Source organism: Astatotilapia calliptera, chromosome 1 (genome assembly GCF_964374335.1).
Source record: "Astatotilapia calliptera chromosome 1, fAstCal68.1, whole genome shotgun sequence".
NCBI classification, from domain to species: Eukaryota; Metazoa; Chordata; class Actinopteri; order Cichliformes; family Cichlidae; genus Astatotilapia; species Astatotilapia calliptera.
In genome coordinates, this window is record NC_137422.1 from 3,555,986 (window position 1) to 3,583,226 (window position 27,241).

Genomic DNA, 27,241 nt, shown 5'->3' on the forward strand with positions numbered 1-27,241 from the left:
TCAGAGTGGCTCTTACATCACTGCTCCATCCTCTCTGCATTCACCAGGCTTCCTCGTTCCCTCTCATTTGTGCGTCTCTATTGCCATATTTCTTTTTATTCCTACTTCCAGCTGCCCATACCTGTACATCTTCATAAAGTCAAGACTTTTTCAGTTTGATCCCTTTTTCTGTGATAGGGTCTTAGTTTTGATTATCATGGGGCACTTCTATCAACAGTATGCCCCGAGTGAGTGCTCTCTACTCTCTGAGGGAAAGGGTTGTAATCTGCATGGTTTATTTTTTTATTAAATATTTCTCCCAAGTCGAAAACACAAAGTTGCTGTTTAAAAATGACTGTTTCAAATGTAAGAAATAGACATTGTTTTTAGTGGACAGCAGCCCAGCTGTGTTTCTATGCTGTCAACATTCAAAATAGTTAAGCATTGAACACATGACTGTAAAATCAAACTGCGACAAAGGGCGGTACTTTGGTTCTTTTCAAGGTTTAACCCCCAAAACATCATTAATTATGAGCATTTGTGATTTAGTGTTGTTGTTTACTAATAATTCTTCATTAACAATTCTACAGTGGCTTGCAAAAGTGTTCGGCCCCCTTGAACTTTCCCACATTTTGTCACATTACAGCCACAAACATGAATCAACTTTATTGGAATTCCAGGTGAAAGACCAACACAAAGTGGTGCACACGGGAGAAGTGGAACAAAATCATACATGATTCCAAACATTTTTTACAAATAAATAACTGCAAAGTGGGGTGTGCGTAATTATTCAGCCCCCTGAGTCAATACTTTGTAGAACCACCTTTTGCTGCAATTACAGCTGCCAGTCTTTTAGGGTCTGTCTCTACCAGCTTTGCACATCTACAGACTGAATCTTTGCCCATTCTTCTTTGCAAAACAGCTCCAGCTCAGTCAGATTAGATGGGCAGCGTTTGTGAACAGCAGTTTTCAGATCTTGCCACAGATTCTCGATTGGATTTAGATCTGGACTTTGACTGGGCCATTCTAACACATGGATATGTTTTGTTTTAAACCGTCCCATTGTTTCCTGCCTTTATGTTCAGGGTCGTTGTCCTGCTGGAAGGTGAACCTCCGCCCCGGTCTCAAGTCTTTTGCAGACTCCAAGAGGTTTTCTTCCAAGATTGCCCTGTATTTGGCTCCATCCATCTTCCCATCAACTCTGACCAGCTTCCCTGTCCCTGCTGAAGAGAAGCACCCCCAGAGCATGATGCTGCCACCACCATATTTGACAGTGGGGATGGTGTGTTCAGAGTGATGTGCAGTGTTAGTTTTCCACACAGAGCGTTTTGCATTTTGGTCTCATCTGACCAGAGCACCTTCTTCCACATGTTTGCTGTGTCCCCCACATGGCTTGTGGCAAACTGCAAACTGGACTTCTTATGGTTTTCTGTTAACAATGGCTCTCTTCTTGCCACTCTTCCATAAAGGCCAACTTTGTGCAGTGCACGACTAATAGTTGTCCTATGGACAGATTCCCCCACCTGAGCTGTAGATCTCTGCAGCTCGTCCAGAGTCACCATGGGGCTCTTGGCTGCATTTCTGATCAGCGCTCTCCTCGTTCGGCCTGTGAGTTTAGGTGGGCGGTCTTGTCTTGGTAGGTTTACAGTTGTGCCATACTCCTTCCATTTCTGAATGATGGCTTGAACAGTGCTCCGTGGATGTTCAAGGCTTGGGAAATCTTTTTGTAGCCTAAGCCTGCTTTTAAATTTCTCAGTAACTTCATCCCTGACCTGTCTGGTGTGTTCTTTGGACTTCATGGTGTTGTTGCTCCCAATATTCTCTTAGACAACCTCTGAGGCCGTCACAGAGCAGCTGTATCTGTACTGACATTAGGTTACACACAGGTGCACTCTATTTAGTCATTAGCACTCATCAGGCAACGTCTATGTGCAACTGACTGCACTCAGACCAAAGGGGCTGAATAATTACGCACACCCCACTTTGCAGTTATTTATTTGTAAAAATTGTTTGGAATCATGTATGATTTTCGTTCCACTTCTCACGTGTGCACCACTTTGTGTTGGTCTTTCACGTGGAATTCCAATAAAATTGATTCATGTTTGTGGCTGTAATGTGACAAAATGTGGAAAAGTTCAAGGGGGCCGAATACTTTTGCAAGCCACTGTATTTCTATAAATCTGGGACTACAAATGATTTTAGATGCTAATTTTATACATTTTTGAGAAATGAGGGCTGCGATTTTTGGTCAGTTAATGTGTTAAGGCCCAGAGCAGCCAGGGTGATGTTTGGGAAACATTTTAGGATGAAGCTCATCTCTGTGTGTGTCTGCATGTGTGCACCAGGGGGAGAAGTATGATGGGAGGAAAGCCGATGCGTGGAGCTGTGGAGTCATCCTGTTTGCACTTTTAGTGGTAAGTGACTTCTCCTACTGCACTGCAATGGCAGAAAATGGCCTGGACATTGTGCTTTTACAGTCATTTTGACACGCGTTTGGCATCTTCATGCAACAGCAGTGAAATTCACAACATTTCCAGACACAACCAAAATATTGAAGAGCTGCAAACATTGCAGAAAAAAGAAGCAAAAAGACAAAACACTGAGATTAAAAACAGCTACAATTGTGTGATAAATGACCATAAAGTATTACTAAGAGATGCGAAATGCCCACAAAGAAACCAAATAGTTTAAATATAATATGTAATGACAAACTGAACAAAAATACAAAAAGGTGCTAAACAAAATCAAAAACTCATGAAGAGGGATGCGAACAACTGTAAAAAGAGGGGCATCGTATCCACGAGGAAGCACAACAGAATCATAAAATAGTTACATTTTCTAAATCTGGCAACTCCTGATCTGATACAACATGACAAGGGAAAAAAACCAAAGGGGCGGAGTTAATTCAGCTTTTTCCTTGGCAAAGTATTTATACTGTATGCAGCCGGGATAAAGTAAAAAAGATCGTGAATTACTTCTGGACAAAGTAAATCACCTGATGGGAGCACTCTGCATCCTTTGGTACACCTGGAGTCTGTGGTTTCCACCAGCCAGGATTAAATTAAAGATGGGCTGCTGGAAACACAATGTGTACTAATAAAATATTAAAACCACATTATAAATAAAATGGGTACAGACAGGATGTTCTCCTTTCCTTTGTAACGGGCCTCTTTGTTCTAAATTGTGAATCGACAAATGACCGACTGCAGAAGAATGTTTCCACAACAGAAATCTGTGTTTCATAAGTGACAAAACACGGTGATCGATCATTTAAGGCCAGTCATAGGCTGGTGTGTGCAAATGTGGCTGCTGGTTGCATACATCTACATGCACATTATGTTCCTGTGCCGTAACGACCGTAGCTTTGCCTTTTCAGGAGAACTCTGTGGAATTTCTTGTGTTTGCAGTGACTGTTTATCTCTGCAGGAGATGCTAATAGCACATTTGTGAGTGAGAGTCCACCTCTGACCTTGGTTTGTCTCATTGTTCCCTCTTGCTTGAATGGCTAGCTTAAATGATTCGTTATTACTAAATATTATTATACCAGCATATCATATGTATGTGCACGTACAGCCTTGATGCCCTGAATCTAAATGAGACTTTAGTTCTTTAATCACTGTTTTGTTGAAACTAGTGCTGTAAGCGTTAACCTCGTTAAAATGACGTTAACGCCATAACCGCATTAACGCAACTAACCTCCGTTAGCGAGTTAGCACGGATCGCCCCGTGCGTGGGGCTGCACAGTGTTAACGAGCGATCCGCGCTAACCGCCTAACGTAGATTTGTCGCGTTAATGCGGTTATGGCATTAACGTCATTTTAACGAGGTTAACGCTGACAGTACTAGTTGAAACATGAGAAAATGCAGGTTAGAGAGCTCACTTTGTTTGGTTTGATCAAAGGATGCTCAATTTTAAAATGCGGTTAGAGATTCTGTCCGTCCATAAAATAATCAACTTATTCTTGTCAAGCTAATAGACATTTAGACCCGGACCACGTGTACGAGGCTTTATTATGGTAAATATGGCAGCTTGTATGTAGTTTGGCCATGGGTAAAACTGGGCCTCTGAAAAACTCTGGATTTTGTAAATTCCAGGTTGTGGGAAAATAAAATATTTATGTGGGGAAAATCCAGTTTATCCTAATATTGTTTTTTTCTTTCCCCTACAAAATGATTTGAATATGTCAGCTTTGCTTCGTGCGGACACATCACATACGAAGGCTTTTCATACCAGCAGCTCTGTAACGTGATAGTAGGGAGTAAATGACTGTTTGTTTTGGTGCCGTGTGAACACACGAGTGTTTTATCCTCTTGATGAAGATGGATCACATAACACAGTCATCATGTGAAGATAAATCTCTCCGCTGGTGTTGTTTTGATTACCACGCAGTGTCAGTGACCATCTGGCTTCATCCTGCTTGTTTTTTTTATGAGGAGGAAACGGTATCAGTCATCATGTTATTGAGCGTGCGCCCTAGCTGGAGAGCAGAGGCAGAGCCGGCTGGCTGCAGTACAGAGTGCCTCATCATCACTCACTCTGATGACTGATACCTCTCGCAAAACTGCCTCTGGTCACCTTCTTTGTCAAACGGCAGATTATCTCTCAGGGCACACCTGACAGGCCGGCTACATGACAACAGGCAGATGTCAGCGCTGGGCCATGTGATCTCGTGTTGCTGGTGTGATTTTAATACAGAACTGCTTAAACAAATAAATACAAAGAACCAGGATCTGCTGTGCTCGTTTTTAGCTCCATATCTTCATTCTTGGTAGTTTGCATGATTCACAGAGCAATCCACATATTAATAATGATAGTTTATTAATAATTATTGAGTAATTATTTAGGTTGTACCAGGCCTAAAGGCGACATCACTGCTCATCCACTAACTGAAAGCTACTTTAGCTCCTCCCCCTTTAAGGCTGTCACCACTTTCCTCTGATTGCCTTCTGCTCATCAACAGAAAGCTTAAGTAGCCAGTGGGCGGGGCTTCTGTGCTTCATGTGACCAACTGTAGATATCCACTCTCACTGACATTATGAAGATCTGGGAGTACAGAACAATCTGAAGTGGAGCGTTTACAGAATTGGGAAGACTTTAGACTCCAAAGGAGTATCTACAGCTATGCTGACCTTTATTAAGACCACGTTATTAAAAAGTAACCACCACTACAACAGGATGTATAACAGAAAATAAGGGATTGAAATGTGTAAATGTTTAGACGTTACCATTGTGCCTTTTCTCAGGGTGCTCTTCCTTTTGATGACGACAACCTGAGAAACCTGCTGGAGAAGGTGAAGCTGGGAGTTTTCCACATGCCTCACTTTATCCCTCCAGACTGTCAGAACCTTCTGCGTGGCATGATTGAAGTAGACCCCATCAAGAGGCTGACGGTAAGCTGCTGCAGTCTGCCCACGTCACATCACCCCCTGGCCCGATTCGTTATAGACCCGGAGAGGACTGAGGTCCTCCATCAGCGTGACTGTGGTCGCTTTGCATTTTTATGATCTCCGGCTGCTGCCTTAGGAACTACATGCTGCACTTGTGCTAAATTTAGCACATTTGCACTGTGACTGACCTTGCAGCTACTGTTCTTTCCTTTCATCTAAAGCCAAAGATTTGTTTAGAAGACAATCATTGCAAATATAACAAAAGTACTGTTAGATAATCTGCTTTCACTTCATTTTCTTCTGCAGGTTAAGCAGCTGTGTTAGGCATCATACCGCAGCTGATAAATCTGTAACTCAAGAGTAAGAACAGCATAAAAGTGTAAAACGAAATCAAACACCAAAGAAATGATAAACAAGTCACAGAGAAACTATTTTTAAAAACTAATTTTATAAAGAAGATTTGAAAGAAAAGGCTTTTAAACTTTTACACTGCGAACCTCCCTTCCTGCATCTGTTTCCCTTTATTCCAGCTAAGTCATAGCCTAGGTTTACTTCACTGCAGTTAGCCGGACGGTGGCTGTAGGGTCTGCTCCTGTTCATTGCTCCTGAGCTTTAAAAAGGCTGGAAAAAGCTGCAGCGTGCAGTTAACCAGCATGCTCACCAGTGTGCCTCGTTGTGGTGAAGTGGACACTGGATCCTGCAACTTAATGCTGTTTGATAAAGACGCCCATTCCCTGGATCTTCAGAGACCATTGAGCCTGCTCGTCTTTGTCAGTTTCACTTGGAAATCATTCATTAATGTTTATTTGTCCTTACAGTTGGAGCAGATCCAGAAGCATACGTGGTATCTGTGAGTACAGACACTTGAGTTTATTTTCGTCTGCTTCTGTCTTGGTTCAGTGTGTACGTGCATGTCCGCTTAAAGTGATGTGATGTAAGAAAAACGCCACAGCAGATAATGCAGAATGAAAATAATAAGAGTGTTTTTTGAACTCTCTGATGGAGACCTCTCAGAGAGGAATCGTGTCCATTAGTCCTGAGAGTGAGAGCTGTGTTTGCTCCAACGTTGAGAGGCCAGATCATCAGGATGCTCTAATGCACCTCTGATTTCTAATGGATGTAATATTTCTGGATTTTAAAACTCAAATTATTTTGATTTGGGTCACACAGTTCAGTAAAACCTTATTTCACTGATTTTTGCCATCTTACTAAACATTTTAGATTGAATTTTTGTGTCACCACCAAAACACCACCACCACCACTAAAACTCTTACTGTGTATAAATGTATCCTCTTATCAAAAGCAAGTCTTGCCAGATTTTTGGCCTGCTTGAAAAACCTCTGTGCATCTTTGGTTCGATTACTTTACTACTTACTAACTTTCCACCAAATTTAACTTTTCAAAAGCTTTTTCTGATCATTGAATTTAAGGACTGAGCTTCTCTTTTGTTGGGAAGCTTTAGTGTCTTCACCAGAGCGTTTGATTGTGCGGTTTATGTTGCAGAGCTGGAAAGAACGAGCCAGAACCCGAGCAGCCCATCCCCAGGAAGGTGGCCATCAGAACACTCGCTTCGGTCGAAGAGATCGACCCCGACGTCCTGGAGAGCATGCACTCCCTGGGCTGCTTCAGAGACAAGGACAAACTGACCAAAGATCTGCTGTCTGAGGAGTGAGTGACAATCAAGGGACGAGGGCGCAAAAAGTCATTTACAAAACCACACATGAAGCAGATTGAAAGGGTGGGAGGCGCTGAGACGGAGAAGAGAAATATATTAGAGACTGCTTGACAAACTGTCAGCTTGATGAATTATTTCATTTAATATCTTGCGATGATCAACCGTCTTTTTGTTCCAGTCTCAACTGCTGGGTGCTCAGCTCACGGTCATCTCTCTTTGTCTCTACAGGGACAACCAGGAAAAGATGATCTACTTCTTGCTACTGGACCGGAAGGAGAGGTATCCCAGCCACGAGGACCAGAACCTGCCACCACGCAACGAGATCGGTAGGCCAGTCTAACCAATATCTGTCATTGGTCCATACATGAATGCCTCAACGACTATTTGGTGTTTTGCTAATATCTTTGGAACGCATGGTCATTAGCCCCACATGACTGAATTTTAATACCTTTGGTCATCCCCTTAACCCCTTAGGGTTTGGCTCAGCAGGTTTTGTTAACATGCTAAGCATGTTTATACAGTAAATCAAACTAGAGTAAGGCAAATGAAGCAATGAAGGTTTTAAATGCCAACATTTTTTTTGATCCCATATGTTTTGATTTTTTTTAATTATTTCATCCAGGATTGCCACAAACCTATTTTACAAAAAATATACGTGTTGTTTGGTTCCAGTTTTGAACTATCTCTATTAACTTTGAAAGCAACTCAAATCTACCAATAACCTGTTGTCTGTCAGTGTCCATGCCAATTTAAACTAGTTTAATTAAGGAGTAGCATTCAGACTCCATCTTATAGAGATTAAGTATTATCTGCATTTCTGTTTGAGTAAGTTCCTACTAATTTTTATTTTAATATTAATAGAAACTAGCAACTTAAAAAAGGTGTTTATATTTAATTCATTCAGGTTCATCAAAACTGATGGCTATCCGGTCTTTAAGTCTGATTAGCCATGTCTGGGTCCAAACTCTGCTTCAGGTCCCAAAGTCAAATGAACACTGCAGCATCACTGAGAGTTAAAAACTGTCTAAATTCTTTCATCTTTAATAAAATAATCAGCGTTGCTGCTTTATCAGGTTTAACAATTAATTTTAACATCCAGGCATCCATGAAAATAGAATTTATTACATTTAACGATGTTAGACGTTAGCAGGAAGTTAGCTTGCTAGTTTCCACCTAAACCTGATATAGCATGTTCTGACTGAGAGATTTTGGAAACAAATTCAAACGTACAGCTCTGCTATCACTTCCAACATAAATGAAGACAGAAAACTAAACAGCAGTGACGTTTGTAGGGTTACTGAAGTTGGGCTAGCCTTTATATAATGATGTGCTACGTGGTGGCTAGCAACACAGCTATGTTAGCATAACATTAGCACAGTAAAGCTGGAGGATGAACGCTAACTTTTTTCCACTTGATAAAAGTTAACGTGAGGGTTCCCGATGGTTAGAGACAAATGTAATCGCATGGCAGGATGCTGTAAACGGACCAAACTTCAGTCAGGAGAACAACTGAGATAATCCATCCACAATACGAGGTTAGTCATTAATAGGGTTGCCAACTCCCTGAAAAATAAATAAGGGACACCTCGTGGCCAGGGCCGGGCAACCCAGTTCACCCTTCCCAGTGTGGTGAATTTTGTAGTTTTTTTTTTGTGTGTGTGAAATTATTTTTTAACCATTTGACTTGAATTTGATTTAAGCAGATGCATATTCTTTGTGATATGACCATATAGGAAACAAATGATCATTTAGCCATTTATTTTTAGCTCAAAATGACAACATTAACACAGTAAAACAGGTCTCTTTCTTAAACAGAAGCCTGTCATGCTTAACTTTTGAGAATATAAGTAAATCTTTCTTTAAAAGAACTCTGTCCTGCTTAACTTAAAATTATATAAATTAATAGAAAACAATAGAAAAATATTCTTGTAACAGTGCACATATAGTGCATTTAGTACAACTGGCTTCAGTTGAGGTATTATTTCAGCTTTTCTAATGCTAATCAGCTGCTCCTGTTTGTAAACCCACTTGTTCCCATGATTACGCATCATAACTCATCATCATTATTAAAATATGTATTACTTTTATGTATTAGTGATCTATTTGTTGCAATCATCTATCCTTGCAGTTGTTTATTACACAAAATAAATTTATATTATCACACTTCTGGCCACATAGCGCTGATATTCACTGCACATGTCCACACCGGTGTGTGAATGTGTGCGTGAATGGGTGGATGACTGGATGACTGGATATGTAAAGCGCTTTGGGGTCCTTAGGGACTAGTAAAGCGCTATATAAATACAGGCCAATACAGGCCATATTAACCTTAACCAGAGGGTTTAAAAAAAAAACAACCAGTGTTTACATACCATATCTGCTTCTGCCGTGGCCTGGTGGACAAAAAATTGGTTAAGGGTTCCCCAAGCTTTCACGCCCCTCATGTTCTTCATGTGCCCACCATTAGAAGCATGCCTATGGAAAAAGTGCGCCGGCACACAGGTCAGTGCGCTTTATAGGTGTTACCATGCATTTTCCCAGCCAGGTGTTTTCCTTTTCCCATTCCTCCCAGTACTTTTGCAGCCTTTTTTTCTTTCTCTGAGGGGAACAAACATTGCTGCTCTAATGCTGGGCTTACACTGTGCAATTTTTGGCCCATTTTGAGACGATTTTTGAGTCGTGCGACCGATTTGGTGATCGGCCCGATTTTGGCCTTCATCGTGCATCGTTTAGTATACGTGGGGTAATGAGAAGCGGCTGTGGTGACACAGCCGCTCACACTGCTCACGCGCAAACACGTAAACGTCGGTGAAAAAGATGGAGCAGCACGGCTGTGCAGCGTGTGATCTGGACACAAGCGATGGAGGCACAACTTGTAGAACTTTGGAAAGCTCATCTGAGCCTTTTCGATGTGGCATCACAAAATTATCACGACCACAACAACCGTGAAAATAGTTGGATTTACACTGCTGCTCAATCACAGCTGCCTGATCAATGTTTTTCATTAGCAATTTAGCAAAGTTGATGGTGGTGGTGTGTCTGTGTGAGTGAAAGACAGAGAGAGTGAGAGAGAGCGCGACAGATTCTCTGTTATAACCTTCATGTTATGGAGGCACAGTGTGAGCACTCAGGTCGCATCAGAGCATCGGGCGGTATAGTGTGAGACCTGCATCGTGACCTATGAACGTCTAACCCCTGTGAGTCAATCGTGCAGTTTGAGCAGGAGCTGAATAACGTGACTGAAAAAAATCGCACAGTGTCTGCCCAGCTTTAGGTGTACAGTTGTCCGAGACTTGCACCGCAGTGTCGGCGTTTGTTTCCCTGTTGGCCATGCTTCTTGTTGTGGTCATCTGTTGTCTTCCGGTATTTTCTCCGCAAGCGACCTTTCCTCGACCAATGAGATGAGCGGTAATCTGAATTGTCATACTCGAATTGTCATAAGTGTGCTGTCAGCTCATTGGTCACAAAGCAGGAGAGGGGCTGGGAATTATGTTTTCAAACAAAGCGTTAATTCCATTAAAAGTTATAGACTACTTTTGATTCTCACTGTATTACGGGACAAAGTGCGTCCCTTATTAGCTCAATACGGGACGTGTACTTTTGTTTCTAAATACGGGACGATTCCGTTTTTTAAGGGACGGTTGGCAACCCTAGTCATTAATATACTGCTGCATGGGCTGGGCTGTAGTAGTTACATGTAAGGGTTTAAAAACCGAGCTTTAAAATGAACAATGGTAATAAAAACTGAGAGCGATCACTGACTGTTTTTAGAGGTTTGTTGAGATTAAGTAGAACAAGATACAAACATTTTAAAACACAACAGCCTTATTAAACGCAGAGTAGTTTGGACCCGGAAGCAGGATTAATCACGTCATCACTTATAGTAAGCTAGTTTATGACTGTCTCTCTAGTTAGCCGATTTTCTATAAATGTAGGTTTGCCATTTTCACTTTTCATGCTGTTAGTGACTTTTGCTTTGGTTTTTGCTTGGATAGTTAGTTAAATACACTCTTTTTATGAGTATAGCTCTGTGGTTAGCTATCTTTTTGTGGAAGAGTGCAGAGTGAGCTAGCTAACAAAGCTACACAGTCTTTGTGTACTACATGTAGAACCTTTTTTCATCAATTTTTGTTGTTACTACTAGTTTAAAAATACGTTTTTGGAAATGACATACATACACACACATTTTTTTTTGCGTGTCCCGTTTGGATCTTTAGCCGTCAGAATTGTTGTCTGAAGGCCAAGAAAGATGCCAAGCGGATTTACTTTACCAAGTGGATCATCATGGCCTTGCCATATTGGTCCATTTGATTGACCTTTATTATAATTATGTATTTATTTGATTTGATTTTTGGTTGTTACAGACGGGACAGACATGACTGGGGGATAGGACAGGGAGAAAGAATGAAAGAAAGAGAGGGAGAGAAAGAAAAATAGAGGCGAGGAGAGATGGTGAGAAAGGGGGGGGGGGAAACAAGAAAAACAATCAAAACACCTGGATCACCTGTATGAAGATAAAAAACCAGAAGAGAAAACAAACAACAAAGAGCAACATAATAAAAACAACACCATCACAATAAACTAGATAACAGTAGATAACAGTAAATACTAAATATTACATGTTATTGTGCAGTACGCAAGATTGACAGTGCACAATGTGCTTTGAGGTAGCAGCCAAGAAAGGTGTAGATTGTGTCTGTGAACACCTGTGTGTACACCTGTGTGGATCAGCATGCTTGTATTCAAAGGGTTTCTCCTTGTAACGATCTGCCAGGGAGTGTCATCAGTATTTTAATGTGTTGAAGTAAAATTTAGCTAATGTTAGCCATTTAGGAAAAAGCTAATTTACCAAATTAAAGCTAAATATATGCTAATACAGTCATGTTTTGACATACTGATTAGCTTTTTAATGTGAAACTGATAATAGCTGCGATACCAAGAAAAGGTATTTTGTGTTTGTTTGCTATCTTCTTTATCCATGAGCGTCTTCCTTCCACAGAAAAAAGTAAGTGGAAAATCCTGACTAAATGTATGTCAAATGACAAAATTTGGTATGCTTGTCCAAATACAGGAACGCATTTTGTTTTCTACTCTGCTCCTTTAAAGTGGTGTCCTAGGTTACATGTAGAGGGATAAAAAGAGCATAATGAATAGCTTAGGGGGCTGAAGTGTTCTGATAAACTGAACCTTTCAGTTAGTATTTCACCTTTAATTTACTGTTTTATATCAGCTTTATGAGATTCTACCATTTGATAAATATAGAATAACGTGTTATTTTTATATTCTTCTGACTGTTTTTTGTTTTTTAATGATCACTTTTAATGTTTTTGCCTTTGTCTTTTTCCTTCTCATCTCGGCTCACCCTGGGCCCGCTCAGCAGACCCTCCCAGGAAGCGTGTAGACTCCCCCATGCTGAGCCGTCACGGCAAGCGGAGGCCGGAGAGAAAGTCCATGGAGGTGCTGAGCGTCACAGAGGGAGGGTCTCCTGTACCGGTGCGGCGAGCCATCGACATGGCCACACACGGACAGAGGTAAAAGACCGAGATTGGCACGTGTGCTCGTGTGCATGGACAAACATGTTTCTCCAGGTCAATCAAGGCTGTTTGCTGTTGTTTAAAGTGTCATTGATGAGTTTTGAATTGATTATCAGTTATGATAAATAATGCATTTAATCACAGTTTACAGCACTTTATCAAAATTGGACTGGTCTTTTAAAAATATTAATTTCACACGTGTACTGTTTGCCCTCAGTACGACTTTACTTCAATCTTTCGTTTCACTGAGCTCTGTCAGGTTTACTGGGAAGTCTCTCAAACAGCTGTAAGTCCTTCCATGCTTCAGTGAACTGTGGTTAAATACATGATGCATTATTCTTTCTCTGGTGGTGTCAGACATACAATACACATCACAGAAGGCTTGATGTAATCTCTGGGTTTAGATCTGCCTGAGACTAACGGTGCACTCTTAGCTCTGGCGGAAATTCATCACAGATGTTGAAATGCATGGACCGGTCTCTCAGGTTTGTGCGTGGTGTGGGTAAAGTGTGCATGGAGCATGCAGGACAAGAAGCATCCCGGTTTGAGAAGCTGTGAACTGAAATCCATTTAGCAAGCGGGCGTGCACGAAATCTGTGGATGTTTTTGTAGTCGAGCTGTGACAAAATAATGGAGGAGATTGTAATCCATGTGTTTCCTGCTTCCTAATAACCTTGTATGGACATGGGTGTACACACATATACTGTATGACAAACAGAAAAAAATAGATGATAATGTGAAACCCTACATGACGAGCTGAAGCAACAGCATGTTGTTTACTAGAGGAGTGAGGTATTAGTATGAGACAAATGTTCTAAATCTTCTAAAAACATATATATATAAAAAATATCTTATTAACTTATTATCTGATCTAATGCGAGTGAGCGGTCTTCATCAGTCCTGGCTCTGCAGCTCCCTCACCAAAACCAGAGTAGGAGTGAAAATGCAGCTGAGGATCAATCCCATGCTGCAGGAAACGGCAGACGATGTCCAAACTGTATTGTCGTTGTCGGGGGTTTATGTGTGAAAACAAGCTTTCATCAATCTACCACATTAAATTACTTACTTTATATTCAGATGCAGTAGAAACGATTGATGGAGCATCAATTTATTGGCCTGATGGACTTCTGTAGCCAATGGTTGACACTGTGGTGGCTGTATGTGTTTTTTATATTATCTGTGTATTTAAAAGAGAGCAAGCTAACACATTTAATTCAATATATGCTCTGGATGTGTTTTGAGTAATTTATGGTGTCATAGAAGAGGTTAAGTAGAAGGAGCTGAAGATCTTTGTGGTTCTCTTTCATAGCATTCGTTTCCTGTCTCATTATGGGAATGTCTCTTGTGTGACCTTATCAGAAGCTCAAATGCCTTTATGCCAGCTACATGATGCCCAGACAGTGGGATAGCTCAGTAGGTAGAGTGTTTGCCCCATGACCGGAAGGTCGGGGGTTCAAATCCACCAAAAGGCTACCTTGAGGTACCCTTGAGCAAGTTACCGTCTCTGCACACTGCTCCCGGGCGCTGGATTGGTATCTGCTCACTGCTTCTTCTCGTTTTTAACAGAAGAGTGGAAAGACACCTGTGCTATTGGGTGCTAGCATACAAGGAGTAGCAATACTGTCCTGTGGCTAATGTTGGTGTCAAGTAGCAATACTTTCACCCCGGGAGGTAGCAGTCTTTTCCCAAAGCAAAGTAGCAACACTTTGCTAATAAAGGTACCACTAGCTTTATCATCAGGTAGCAATACCCTTCGGCGCTAACGGTTTCTCACATTAGGTAGCAATACCTGTAGAAAAGTACTTTTCACCCCATGCTAGCTGAAGAATAGCAATATTCTCTGGACTTTAGTGAGTTGTAGAGCTCGCTAACATTCACAACTCTCTAGCTAACCATGGCTATGACTGACAACAAAGTTGCAAAACTTTGTCCTTGCAGCAAGTAGATTTCTGCCTGGGATACACACCCCGTGTGTGCGGCATGCCTTTGCTTATCGCATGCACAAGCTACCATGACATCCATACACAACTGTATCCAACGCGCGGCTTTCACACACAAACTACTCCGCCACAGGCTAGCTCACCAGGCTAACCTGTCGGGTGGCGACCCTTTGCTGTGTGAGGCTGCTGTGGCGCAAGGAGAAATTTAAATGCCCAATGATTTGGCCGCAACACCAAGCCCGAGCTGGGCAGATGCAGACCCTCACCCCATCGTCACTGCTTTCCCGTCACTGGAGACACATGGAATATGTGAATTTTTCCCCCATGCTTGAGTCACCCTGGATTGGAGATGCTAACGAGGACAGAGATGAGTCAGGTGACACGGAGCTCCTGCAGTCTGACGATGAGGAGGAAGAGTCCAACTCCTTGGCTAGCATCAGCTTGGTTGAAAAGCCCTCGGCTACCGGTGAGGTAGAAAAATCGGCACTGCCGTCTCCCCTGGACATGCAGGACGTGTGCAAGCGCACAGCTGCTAGGCTCAACATCCCGTGGCACGGCGTGCAAAGCGAGGTTGTAAAATCTCGTTTTGATGGTGAGAAATATCCAAAGGCAAAAAAGACGGGAAAGCATGTGTTGCCCGTTTCCCCAGAGCTACTTGATGAGATATAAGTGATGGGGAAAGAAAAGACATACAGCGAAAAACACCCCATCGTGGGGAGCTCCCTTCTGGTTTGTGAGAGGATGGAGTCAAATGCCACAAGTGGAACTGTTAATATTGAGCCATCTTCACCTGAAGACATCTATGTCCTCATCACCCCATCCCTCCTCTCCAAGACAGACCGCTTCCAGTCTAGCCTTACAAATAAAGTGCTAAAAGGCAGCAGGTCTGTGGGTAAGAGCCCACAACGCCGCCTCTATGCTAATGGCTTACCAAGCCAAGCTAGAAAAGGACATGACAGCTAAATCAGATACCACAGTGTGGGAAGAAAACTGCGTCATAACTCACCACGTCCTCCACCTCCACAAGGTAGCTGTACAGGCTGCTGGGAGAGCCATGGGTCTCATGATTATCCAGGAGCCGACACTCTGGCTCGGGCTCACCAACCTGCTGACTAAGAAAAAAGAGGAGCTCCTCGACACCCCTGTCGCCTCTCAAGGACTCTTCGGCGCGGCTGTTATATCATTGCAGAAGAGATGTGAGGAGAAAAAGAGAGGTGACAAGGCTCTTCTCTAGGGCCTTGGGCCGCTGTGCCTCTACCCAGGTCCTTTTCAGAGCAAGTTCAATGGGACATGTTCCACACAGAAGGCAGAACCCGGGCCGGCGTTGACGTCACTGGACCTTTCAGAGGGAAACAGCAAAAGATTGCAGTGTTGTTTCACAAGCACGTCTCTCATGCATTCTGGATTAAACTGCGATAATGCAGACGTGCCCGTTGCCTCCGTCGCAGGTGAGGAAGATGACAGGACACCGGGATGGCGAATGTTGGCAACCACAATAGTGCAGCCTGCGTGAGCTTTGAGATCACCTGGTCTGCTGTGTTCTTGTTGTCAGAACATGAAAAACTGTTTCTCTTCATATAAAGCAAATTGTACATTTGCAGTATATATTTTTCTTGTTCAAAAACCATATTCTAAATGCTGACATATGCTATGCTGGAGTTTTCATACAAATTGTTGTACGCTGCTCTGCTCGTGATGAGCTGCACTCAGCAGGTGCTGTCTGATTTGTTACACTTCAGCAGCTTTAACAGCCAGAAAGCCCGCGCGTCTGGCTGCGTTCTCCTATTTCTGAGGATGATTCAGACAATAAAGCTGAACATTACAGCTTGTAAAAATGTTTCAGAGGTGCAAAAATACAGAAACTGATTGTTTACGGTAAGGGAGTGTGTTGAATGTCCCACTGACTCCAGCATGATCCATGAATGTGTGTCTCCTCTTAATTTTTGACTCCTTAGTTCTCGATCTCTGCATGTATTTGAGGTTTTTTTAGTTCTTGGGTTCTTGGTAATTTTTGTCTTGTTTTGTTTTAGTTTCACAGTAATAAATTAGTTTCAAGATTTATTTTTTAACAGGCTCGCATGTTGCACATTAGGTTTTCCCTTGCTTGACTGCCTTTCTGTCTATCTCTTGATTTTTCTTTTCTGCCCCCTTTTTAGCAAATCTGTTTTCAGTAAGAGCTTGGATATCACAAACGCTAACTGCAGCAAGGAGGAAAGGTATTGGATTTCTGAGTTTCTGTGTTGTTGTCTGTGTTATTTTCTTCCCACTCATCTCTTTGGTTTTTCTTATTGCTTGCGAAAGTTCGTCACACCTTTGTCTTTCACTTTTAGATGTAGCATGTGGTTCCTCATAGAAAAAGTTTATTTACCTTTTGTTATGAAAATCTGTCTGTGGCCACTCAAATATTTGTCATTGCTTTTGCATCATTTTTGCATTAATTGATCATCTAAAAAACCCACATTGTGACCAAAGCAACGCCACAACAAGATATTCTCTTTACTAACAAATCACTTCAGACGCTCAATATAAATACGACATTAAGAAAAACAAAAACATCCCCAAAAAGAAACACAATCAACATTTTTAATAGCTAATGTCAATAATATTTTATTTTCTGGACAAAGATGGAGAAAGTCTTATTTTGTTATTAGTGGATTGAAATCTCTGGAGACAGGCGAGCATCATTTCTCTCAGCACCGTCGTTGGCTCCGTTTTTTACTACCTTTGAACTGAAGGAACAGAAAACTGAAGATTTTGAAGAATGATATTTATGTAATGAGTTTGGGTCTCCGGAGAGTGACATCACTTATAAATGCATTGGTCCAAATAAAGGTAAGGCAGTGACTCAGTGTTACTGCCTTTGACAACATATTTTCCTCATATTTTAATAAATAAAAATCAATTTTATGTTTGGGTAAATGCAACCCTACTTCAAAAAACAGGTTACAAATATTTCCATTACAATCCTGGTGAATAAGTCTAAAATCATTTTGGTGGATCACGTTTACCTTTTCTGTTTTTGTCTAAATGCTGTAGTCAGTTTTCAGCTTTCTTCTTATATGTTCTGACTTCTTTTCATTTTAGGGCCACTGTAGGTGCCCCTTATTTACTGTAAATGAATCCGTCTGTGTGAAGAGTGCCTGGACAACAACAACTTTTACATGATGTTAGATAGGGCTGTGCGATATGACCAAAACCTCATATCCCGATATAAGAATTCTATCGTCCGATAACGATATAAATCACAAAAATGTAACATTTTCTGTCAATTCTGTGAATCTCGTCTTGTGTGAAGTGTTTCCAGCTGCGCGTCGTGTAGCTGGAGTCCAGTGTTTTAACCAATGCATGAAACGATACATTTTTAGACATAAGTTGTAACGGCCGCCGTTTTCTTTGTGAGTATTTATTACACGGCGTGCTGTGGGGAAAAGCCTGTTCTAACGTTTGAGTCTAAGGTTTATTTTTAGCACCTGGCGGCTCTTTTTTACTTCATCCGTAAATAATCTGCTCTTTCACGTGATTCAGTTTATTTTGAAAAGGCTCAACAGGATCTTGAGCTTTATTGTGAAAGGTTTATGTGGAACATAAACAAGCGGACACGCGATGCTGTTACCGTCGTTGTTGCTAACGACAACGCATAAAAACAGGCGCTTGTCCGTCCGTAGTGTGGTTATATTAAATATAAGAGAAAGAGAGAACTTTAAGAAATGAATACAGCCACTACAGTGACTATCAAAACCATGAAAAAATATTGCCATAAACAGTTTATTTTGCGACAACACAAAACAAACGATAGCGTAAAATGAAACGATAGACGTTTTTATATCGTCATCCGATATATATCGTTATATCGAACAGCCCTAATGTTAGAATTGTAGGGACAGACTACAAAAGGCCCTGGTGTTCATCAGTGCATAATAAGACAAAGTGGATACAAATGGAAACTCAGGTGTATTGTGTCAGATAGTATTGGATCTAAACAGTATTTGGATCCAAGTAGCATGATGTAAAATGGTCACGCTGTTATCAGAAGCCTATATCAGTGTGAGCAGAGTATTCTGTTCACGCTGAAATCTGAAAAATGGCACACGATGAGTTTTGCACGCCCTTCCTCTTTGGTGTTGCTTCCTCAGCCGCTGAGAGGCAAACACAATTTTTAGGTCAACTTCCTGCCTCCGTGTCTAACAACGCCTCCTCCCCTCCTAACATCTTCACTCCATATCGTGTGTGTGTGTGTGTGTGGAGGAAGTACTGGCAAACAAACAAACTTTTTTGCACTTTGCCAGTGTGTTTTTCCAATGATGCATGGGGAGGGTTGTGTATAATGATTTGTGGATCCTCCCTGTGCGGCTGAACACAAGTTTGTCTATGGATTTGTGGCCTTAATGGAGATTAGCATAAATTAATTGCTTTGAATGCAGATGGAGCATAAACACGAGATGAAAATGAGGTTCACAGTCCCACTGAACAGCTTTTTATCTTGCTCGTCATCTAACTGGGAATATCCATAAAATGAAGCTTGTTGTGCCCACGAACAAACATCACCAGCAACAAACCAGGAATCCATTTTCCCGTTTCAGAGATGAGCTAGCGTTAGCGTCCTGGGTTTGTCCTGGATGGGCGCCACCGTTGATGAATTGCGTGTTACAAAAGAGCTCCTCTCCCTGGCGGGAGAGTCCCGTCGCCATGATTTAACGTAACATCAGCGCGTGCTTCCTCAGCATGAGGACGCAGAGCAGATAGAATATGTATGATTCTGCAGTATTATACTCTGTGGGACTGTATCACAGCGGGGCTACAGACAATAATGGAAAACAAAGAGCTTTTAAAATCATGAGGTAGTTGATACAATTAGCAGATTTTCAAAAAGTTAGGTTTGATGCTTCCAACTTCTCACGTAATGATTTCTTAACTCCAATTATTTATTTGTTTTTGCTCTTCGGTTATTTTAAATAACTTTGATGGTCCAGTTTTTGGGTTGAAAAACAAACATCATGAATGAACTGTGATTTCATCATTTCTTTAAAACTCTTTAAAACTATAAATGTTAGCTGCTGGTATATTTCTTTGCATAACCAGAAGCGCCATATTTGGATAAAACGATCAAGTAATTCTAAGAAGCTTAGGTAGCAAACTGCATTCAGAAAGAGCACTGGTGCAGTGCACAGACACACACATCTGCTAATTAGTTCAAATTGATATAATTTCACTCACCAAAACAAACATCGTCGATGATCTGTACCATTTAGTAAGTCATTGTTTGTCAGGTGTTTTCATTAAAAAATAGCCTAAAAGGTACTGACGGCACAAACAGGCGAGAGGCACAGTTCAGTGGCTCCGATTAGATGCAAAGATGAGGCCTGTCAGAAAGTGTGAAACGACCCATAGTTGGGCTAGCAGGCTTTAAATATACTCTGTAATGCTGTTAAGTTAGGCATTTTAAAATGAGACTCTGAGAGAGACCTTTGTTTAATTCACTTGGAAATAATATCAGTTTTTAGTTGCAGTTCACTGGTAGGAAACATAAGCAGTGATCACATTTAACAAGGTGCGTCTATATATTTAAATTAATGATAGCTGCTTCAATTGAAAGATTAGAAGTGGTTTTATTAACACAGGCTCACCATCAGGTGTTTGATGTTCGTCTGTACTTCTTAAATACGTAAATCATCAGCATGTTTAAGTCAGACTAATTCATCATGTCATTAAAAAAACAAGATTAATGTAGTTTTCTATTTCAAAAAGACAAAAAAATCTGGATGATGAATCAAGTAGCACAGCAGCAGTTAGGCAGATGTTTTATTTCACTCACAGCTGAATTCAATTAAAGTAGAATGTTGAGTTCAGATGTAAAAATACTGTTTATAAAAGCTTTACACAAGCAGAAGAAGCTAATTGATTTCTAACAACTTGCTAATATTTGTTTTAGAAGTTTCTTCAGCTGCATCGCTGTAGAGACGCTAAAGCAGCCAAAGAGAGAACATTTCAACATCGGCATTTTAAATATTATGTAAATATTATTATTATATTATTTAAATAATATTATTATTATAATATTATCCATCCATTCGCTTCCGCTTATCCTTTTTCAGGGTCGCGGGGGGCGCTGGAGCCTATCCCAGCTGTCATAGGGCGAGAGGCGGGGTACACCCTGGACAGGTCGCCAGTCTGTCGCAGGGCCAACACACAGAGACAGACAACCATTCGCACTCACATTCACTCGCACATTCACACATAGTGGCAATTTGGATTATCCAATTAACCTATCCCCACAAGCTGCATGTCTTTGGACTGTGGGAGGAAGCCGGAGTACCCGGAGGGAACCCACGCGAACACGGGGAGAACATGCAAACTCCACACAGAAAGACTCCGGCCTGATGTTGGAATTGAACTCAGGACCTTCTTGCTGTGCGGCAACAGTGCTAACCACCGTGCCACCGTGGTTATAATATTATGGTTATAATGAAAATAGTAATAATAATGAAGAAACCATGGTTTCTTCATTATGACGGGGCAGCGTCATAGCTGTGAGCTCCAAATACTGCCTCGTGTGATGACAGCGCATCTTCAAAATCTAATTTGCAGTTGGCAATGTCATTTCTCCTTTATGAGAATTTTATTTATTTATTTTCTTATTTTTGTGTGTGTGCCTGTGTTTCTATCAGTCTGTCTGTGTCTTCAAGCATTTTTAATTATGATGTAGTGTTTTCATTTTTCACTGGCAACAAAGCCAAATCGTCTATGGGCAATTAAATCCCAAAGTCTTCAAAGACGTCAGCAGGTCTGAATGGTGAAAGTGGCGTACGGGCAAAAGCGAGAAGGGGGGGTGAAAAGTTAATGACACGTAAATGAAAAATGGAAACACTCATAAAAAGCAGAAAAGAGAAACCATGGTAATGAATTTTGCAGTAGCTCTCTGGTTCGGTGTGTGTGTGTGTGTGTGTGTGTGTGTGTGTGTGTGTGTGTGTGTGCGTGTGTGTGTGTGTGTGTGTGTGTGTGTGTGTGTGTGTGTGTGTGTGTGTGTGTGTGTGTGTTGTAACACTGACTGAGCTGCTCTGAACTATCTGAACTTTGGTTAAGGACATGAATTACTGAAGCCTTAAGTTGTCCTGTCACACCATAACTTTCCCCTCTAGTTGTATTAGCCACACAAAAGCTAAGATCCTTCAGAATCAATGGAAGTGAAAATCTCCACTAACCACTTCCCCTGTAACTAACCATTTACGGCCAGGTTAGCAGCCTCTTACTACCATATCTGTAATGGTCATTGCACTAAATCAAATAGAAAAAGAGCAACCCAAAGACGGGAGGAGAGCAGTCAGTGAAGTCTGTGGATAGAAATCATGAGAATGGAGCAGAAAAGTCCAAAAAACCACAGGTCAGGATATTTTGGATAAGCGGAAGAAGATGGATGGATTTCCACCATAGCCCACATTTCCATCAGGGCTATATTATAGGAATATATTATATTAAAGATAGCACCTTAACTCCAATGATCAGGAGAAAAGGCTGCACTTTGGAACAGACCAGCTCAGGGGAAGCTGAGTATATAGAAATGTGGAAGATGAATGTTGTCTGGATGAAACAATGAATGATTTAAACATTTTCAAAAAGAAAAAAGAAACTTGCTGAGGTCCAGAACTCATGCCAGCTGTAAAAAAAGCATGCTAGCTTAATGGTGCTTATTGTGACTGTGACCTGGGGGGGAAACAGCCTCGCTGACAAATGCATTTTTAGTTCAGTGCCCCACGAGGGCAGCTCAAGAAGTTTGGTTTGGAGAGCTTACAGATGTTGATAAGAGGAAAGGTTTCAGCAGGACGGAGACAATAAAATGTATTTGTAGAAGGGAAAAAAGGAAGAGCTACACAGAAAGGTTCAGCTCCTTTGGATGAAGTGTGTGTACATGTTTAGGCATCGCTGTGAGGACAGAAAATTGGCACTTGTGGGGACCAACAGTCACTTATGGGGACAAAGTGCCGTCCCCACGAGTTTGAAGACATTTTTGAGGCTCAAAATGTGGCTTTAGTGTCAGGGTTACAGTTAGGTTATGGTTAGGTTTAGGCTCAGGGTAAGCAGCAAGGGAAAGCATTATGTCAATGAGATGTCCTCACCAAGATATGAAAACAAGTGTGTGTGTGTGTGTGTGTGTGTGTGTGTGTGTGTGTGTGTGTGTGTGTGTGTGTGTGTGTGTGTGTGTGTGTGTGTGTGCGCTGCTTTGTACATTGTGGTATTGTGCATCATGCATACTGTCCACTTTGTGAATATTGATTTTACCTTGTGTGTGTGTGTGTAGGTCACGGTCAATCAGTGGAGCGTCCTCTGGTCTGTCCACCAGTCCTCTCAGCAGTCCCAGGGTAAGTATACGTCCCTTCCATGAAGTGATTGGTTCCCCACAAGCACCTTGCTGGCTGACTGGCTCTGCTGGCATATTGTTCCGCTCATACACACATACTTGTTCACATTTCCCTCCCATTGCCTCCCATCAGCAGCTCACATTGTGGACTTCATCATAAGCCTGTTTGACGTACAGCACAGCCTAAATGAGGGAAACGAGTGAGTTGTACATCATGTCCGGGCAGGTGAAGAAAGAAGAACTCTGCAGTGAAGCCAATCTGGAAATGTTAAACTAACTAAAGCATGAAAAGGCCAAAGCTGACTATATACAACTAACAAAGTCCATCTGAGAGCCATTTGTAGTTCTCTCATTGTAGCCTGCTGAAGATTCATAAGACTTCGTTTAGTTTTATTGAAAAAGTCAAAGCAGAAGGAAAAAACATGTCAGTAATTTTCTAACAGCTGGTCAGTGTGGGCTTCAGCTAACATTAGCTGGAGGAACTCGAGTAAATTTCAAGTTCTGCACATATGATATTAGAGTATCTGTCATAAAAATCCCCACAAAGTGCTCACTGTAACGACAAAACAAATCACTAACCATAAAAAACGAGTCCTCTGGTGAAATAACAGTACAGCTGCGGTAAATAGTCAATTAATTTATGTAACTGATCGAAGTTTAATAGCTTAATAATTTGAGTTTTCAGGGAAAAATGTTTTAAAAAGTATCTATCGAGTCTTCCATTGTAGTAAATGAAATGTTCTTTCAGTCATATGTCATAAACGCTCAGTTTTCCTAATGAGCCACTAGAATACGCCAGCGACCTCATCGCTACGAGGATAAATTAGTGTTTGCCTGTTGATTGAATTTAAATTTTTTTGTGTGTTTGGGTTCCGGCTGGTCACCAAACAATCAAATACTTTTTGCATTTTGTCCTTTCTTTCCAATGAACCACTTCTTCTGAATAAACTCTAAATATTGGCTAAAACCAAATATTTGGAAACAAACTAACACGTGTATAATTCACTGTAATAACTTATGTTTAAAAAGTGAATGGTGAAATCGTCAGGGGAAACGTAATAAGACATTTAACAGATGCTATTTGTTGGGTTGATGATGATGTCGCTCCATTACTAACTAAAACAGTTTCCACCAAATTACTGAAAAACAAATCATAGTCAGTTGGTCATCTGTGGAAAATAAAAGATGCCCCTTTTTTATCTATATCGTCATCTAACTGCTCTGCAGCTGTGAAATAAATAAAGGCCTTCTTGTTCTTATTCTTTTTATTCTCGTTGTTATTCACAGCAGGCCGATCTGATTTAGGATCATTTGAACCCAGTGTGTGCTGCGCTGTACGTCACACAGAGCTTTAGATGAAGCGGGACCAGATCCATCTATGAGCGCAGACCAAACTGAGATCTGGCGATTAATATCCATGAAGAAGAGATTCTAATGACGTGGCAAATTAGTGGAAGAACACGTCTGTCAGTCTCTGAGAAAACCCTGCTGCAGAGTCAAAGCAGGGAGGAGAAGTGTGTGAATCAGTTCACAGCCTCCAGGTGCTGCTTTGCTGTTTCCTTAAAGTCATTCATTTTTACTAACCAACGCTCAGAAAGAGCACAGGCTGGGTATCGTAACATTTTCTATCCTGTGAGGACGTGCTGAAGTTTTATGTTTTGTCCTTGTGAGCCGCACATTGTGATGTGTGACACAGCGAACTAAAGAGGAGATAGATTGTAATCTTCAGCTCCTCTTCCTATAAGTGATGCTGATTCGTTCAACAGACCCACCTGAGTTTATTTGCTCAGTCTGTTTCATACATGCTGAAGAGAGGATGCTTTTGAAACTTCCTAAAAAGGTTACTGTTTTAATTACTGATAAGAATCAATGAGTAGCTGTTGAGTCTTCTGATGCATTTCTTTTTTCGGTAATAAGAAAATACTGAATCAGAACTGCAGAACTCTCAGTGTTAAACTCTTACACAGACATGACTGTATTACTTTATACACATGCTATTCCAAGAACGGGCTGACAGCTCACCACAGGCTCTGCAGCCTCGCTGTTTTTGATTTGCTGAGGTCTGCTGTGCTGCTGCAGTTTGTTCAGCTGTGGATTCTCACTGCTCTGACCTGTCTTATCAGTGATCTGCTCATTCATCCCACAGTATTGTGCGTCAGCACTGGGCATGCACTCTGGCTGCTTTCCCAGGTGGAGGGTGAAGCTAAATCGGTTAGCTTTCATGCTGGGTCACTTGCTGGTAATTAGGGATGCACCGATGTATCTCACAGTAGTGGAATTCTGTCAGGTGAAAGCCTTAGTTTCAGGAAGTGCAGCTGATGGTTGGCCCTGATATTAAGAGGCCAAAACATTTAAATAAACTCCAAACCTTCATCTTTTCAGTTAAAAGTTGTTGCTTTCTCCACATTCTGGAGATTTGCTGCAACATTCCGGCGTGTTCAGTGTGACCACAGACCACAGTGACCACAGAGGGGTTTAGCTTTTAAAGAGGTGGACACGCTGCTAGCTCATATGTAGGATAGATAAAGCGTACGATGCTTTATTCTCCGTGTAAACAGTGATTTACATGGTTATAATGCACTAAAGTAATGAGTCCAGGTGAACCTTGGAGAACAAAGCTAGACTGTGATATTGTGTATGTTGTAACACTGCAGAAGCGACACAGTATGAGAATGTGGACAAAGTGACCACGTTGATCTCGGTGCATCCCTTCTGTTAATGCATCATGAATGCTCCACTGCTGCCTCGTGATTGGCTTAATCACTCTGCTAATCGCATGTTCTGTCTTTCTTTCTTTCTTGCACTCTCACCACTTCCTGCCTGCTCCACTTCTCAACCATCTGCCACACTCCTTTTTTATTTCCTGGTGTTTGCTTATTTTTATTTTTGTTGAATGGGAATGAACCTTCATTGGGCCGTGGTGTTCCTCTGGCTTTTTTATTGGCTGACCCTGCTGTCATCTGTGACGGTGCATGACAATCGCAGCCCATCCGGCGGTTTTTTATCCCACCCCAATCTCCAGACCTATGCCAGTCCCCCAACTGCAGCCCCACCCACTCCCCCGAGGTCCGCCTTAATGGGGTGGGGCCCCGTACACATAACTCCTACCAGCCAAAGATGGGCTCGCCCATCATGCACCCCCGCACACAGACCCTCCCTGCTAAGCCCAAAGTATCTGAGAAGCCCCTGCAAACCACCAGGTCCAACCCACTCCCTAACACGGACCAGACTGCCACCACCCCTAAATCTGAGCCCTCCACCCCGAGCCAGCCTCTGGCCCCTTGCATCCCCAACAGCCCCCGGGTGAGGCGCCACCCTCCCCTTACCGTTCCCCCCAAGCTTTCTATCCCTCTCTCCCCGGTGCCTCCGATGTCCCCACTCCGCCGCCACCACCTCCACCCTGACCACAACGCCAAATCTGTCCCCATCACGCAGGTGACTCCCCACCCCTCCCCCAGAGGGAGCCCTCTCCCAACCCCCAAAGGCACCCCAGTGCACACGCCCAAGGACAGCCCGGCTGGCACGCCCAGCCCGACACCACCGCCCAGCCCTTCCATGGGTGGCATGCCCTGGAGGACGCGCCTCAACTCCATCAAGAACAGCTTCCTCGGCTCACCACGCTTCCACCGCAGGAAAATGCAAGGTATGGTGGAGGAGACAGGTAGGGCCCAGGAAATGAAACCTCATGATTTGGCTTAATCAGATTGAATTTCTTACTCTTATCCATGTGATAATCTACTCAGCAGAGTGTGTTTATGCAATCCATCCTTATCGCTCAGGGGAATAACAAGGACAAATAATCTCTTAATGACTGCGTTTACCTGCAGTTAACCTGACGCCAGCCTAACCGTGAGAATCTGCATCCTGAGGCCATGTCATAAAGAAGATAACGGCCTCATTACAGAAAGTGGAAAATTTACAAAATTCCCTAATTTTTTCATTAGTTTGGGTAGTTTTCTTACAGCTGCTTTGATGCTGCTGAACCAACCCCCCTCCAGACAAACCGAATTAAGTCATGATGAGGCCCAGTACTCGTTTACACTGATGATATCTGCTTAGTAGTGCTAAAAACAAGACACAGAAGTATCTCCCCAAGTGCCGTTTCCATAAGTTATAGAGCCGAATCTAACATTTAGCCTCTGTTTGTGTCCACAGTTCCCACCCAGGAGGATATGTCCAGTCTCACCCCAGACTCCTCGCCAGAGTGAGTACCACAGCAGCAAACATGAATACCTCACCTGTCCATTATGTTTATTTAATAGCAGCACAAGTGTTTCAAATGTGAACCTGCAGCAGCTACATTATTTTAGCATATTGGGAATCTGAATGGTAGACTTATCCATGTGATAGCATTTTAAGTTAGCAAGCGAAC

At 42.0% G+C, this 27,241-nt stretch overlaps 1 protein-coding gene across 13 annotated transcripts in view; it reads left to right on the plus strand.

Annotated features, from left to right (window-relative positions):
- Positions 1 to 27,241, plus strand: part of LOC113007008 (serine/threonine-protein kinase BRSK2-like) — a 149,472-nt gene that overhangs the window by 106,437 nt on the left and 15,794 nt on the right. For 4 of the 13 annotated variants that reach the window (XM_026143349.2, XM_026143433.2, XM_026143600.2 and 1 more), the window contains exons 7-16: positions 2,325 to 2,393; positions 5,224 to 5,370; positions 6,186 to 6,217; positions 6,871 to 7,035; positions 7,271 to 7,368; positions 12,420 to 12,573; positions 16,673 to 16,732; positions 22,810 to 22,870; positions 25,855 to 26,512; positions 27,025 to 27,073. In XM_026143349.2, the coding sequence (XP_025999134.2) occupies positions 2,325 to 2,393; positions 5,224 to 5,370; positions 6,186 to 6,217; positions 6,871 to 7,035; positions 7,271 to 7,368; positions 12,420 to 12,573; positions 16,673 to 16,732; positions 22,810 to 22,870; positions 25,855 to 26,512; positions 27,025 to 27,073 (1,493 nt within the window). The remainder of the gene's footprint in view (positions 1 to 2,324; positions 2,394 to 5,223; positions 5,371 to 6,185; positions 6,218 to 6,870; positions 7,036 to 7,270; positions 7,369 to 12,419; positions 12,574 to 16,672; positions 16,733 to 22,809; positions 22,871 to 25,854; positions 26,513 to 27,024; positions 27,074 to 27,241) is intronic. The other 9 variants (XM_026143518.2, XM_026144275.2, XM_026143690.2 and 6 more) reach the window with 7 other exon arrangements.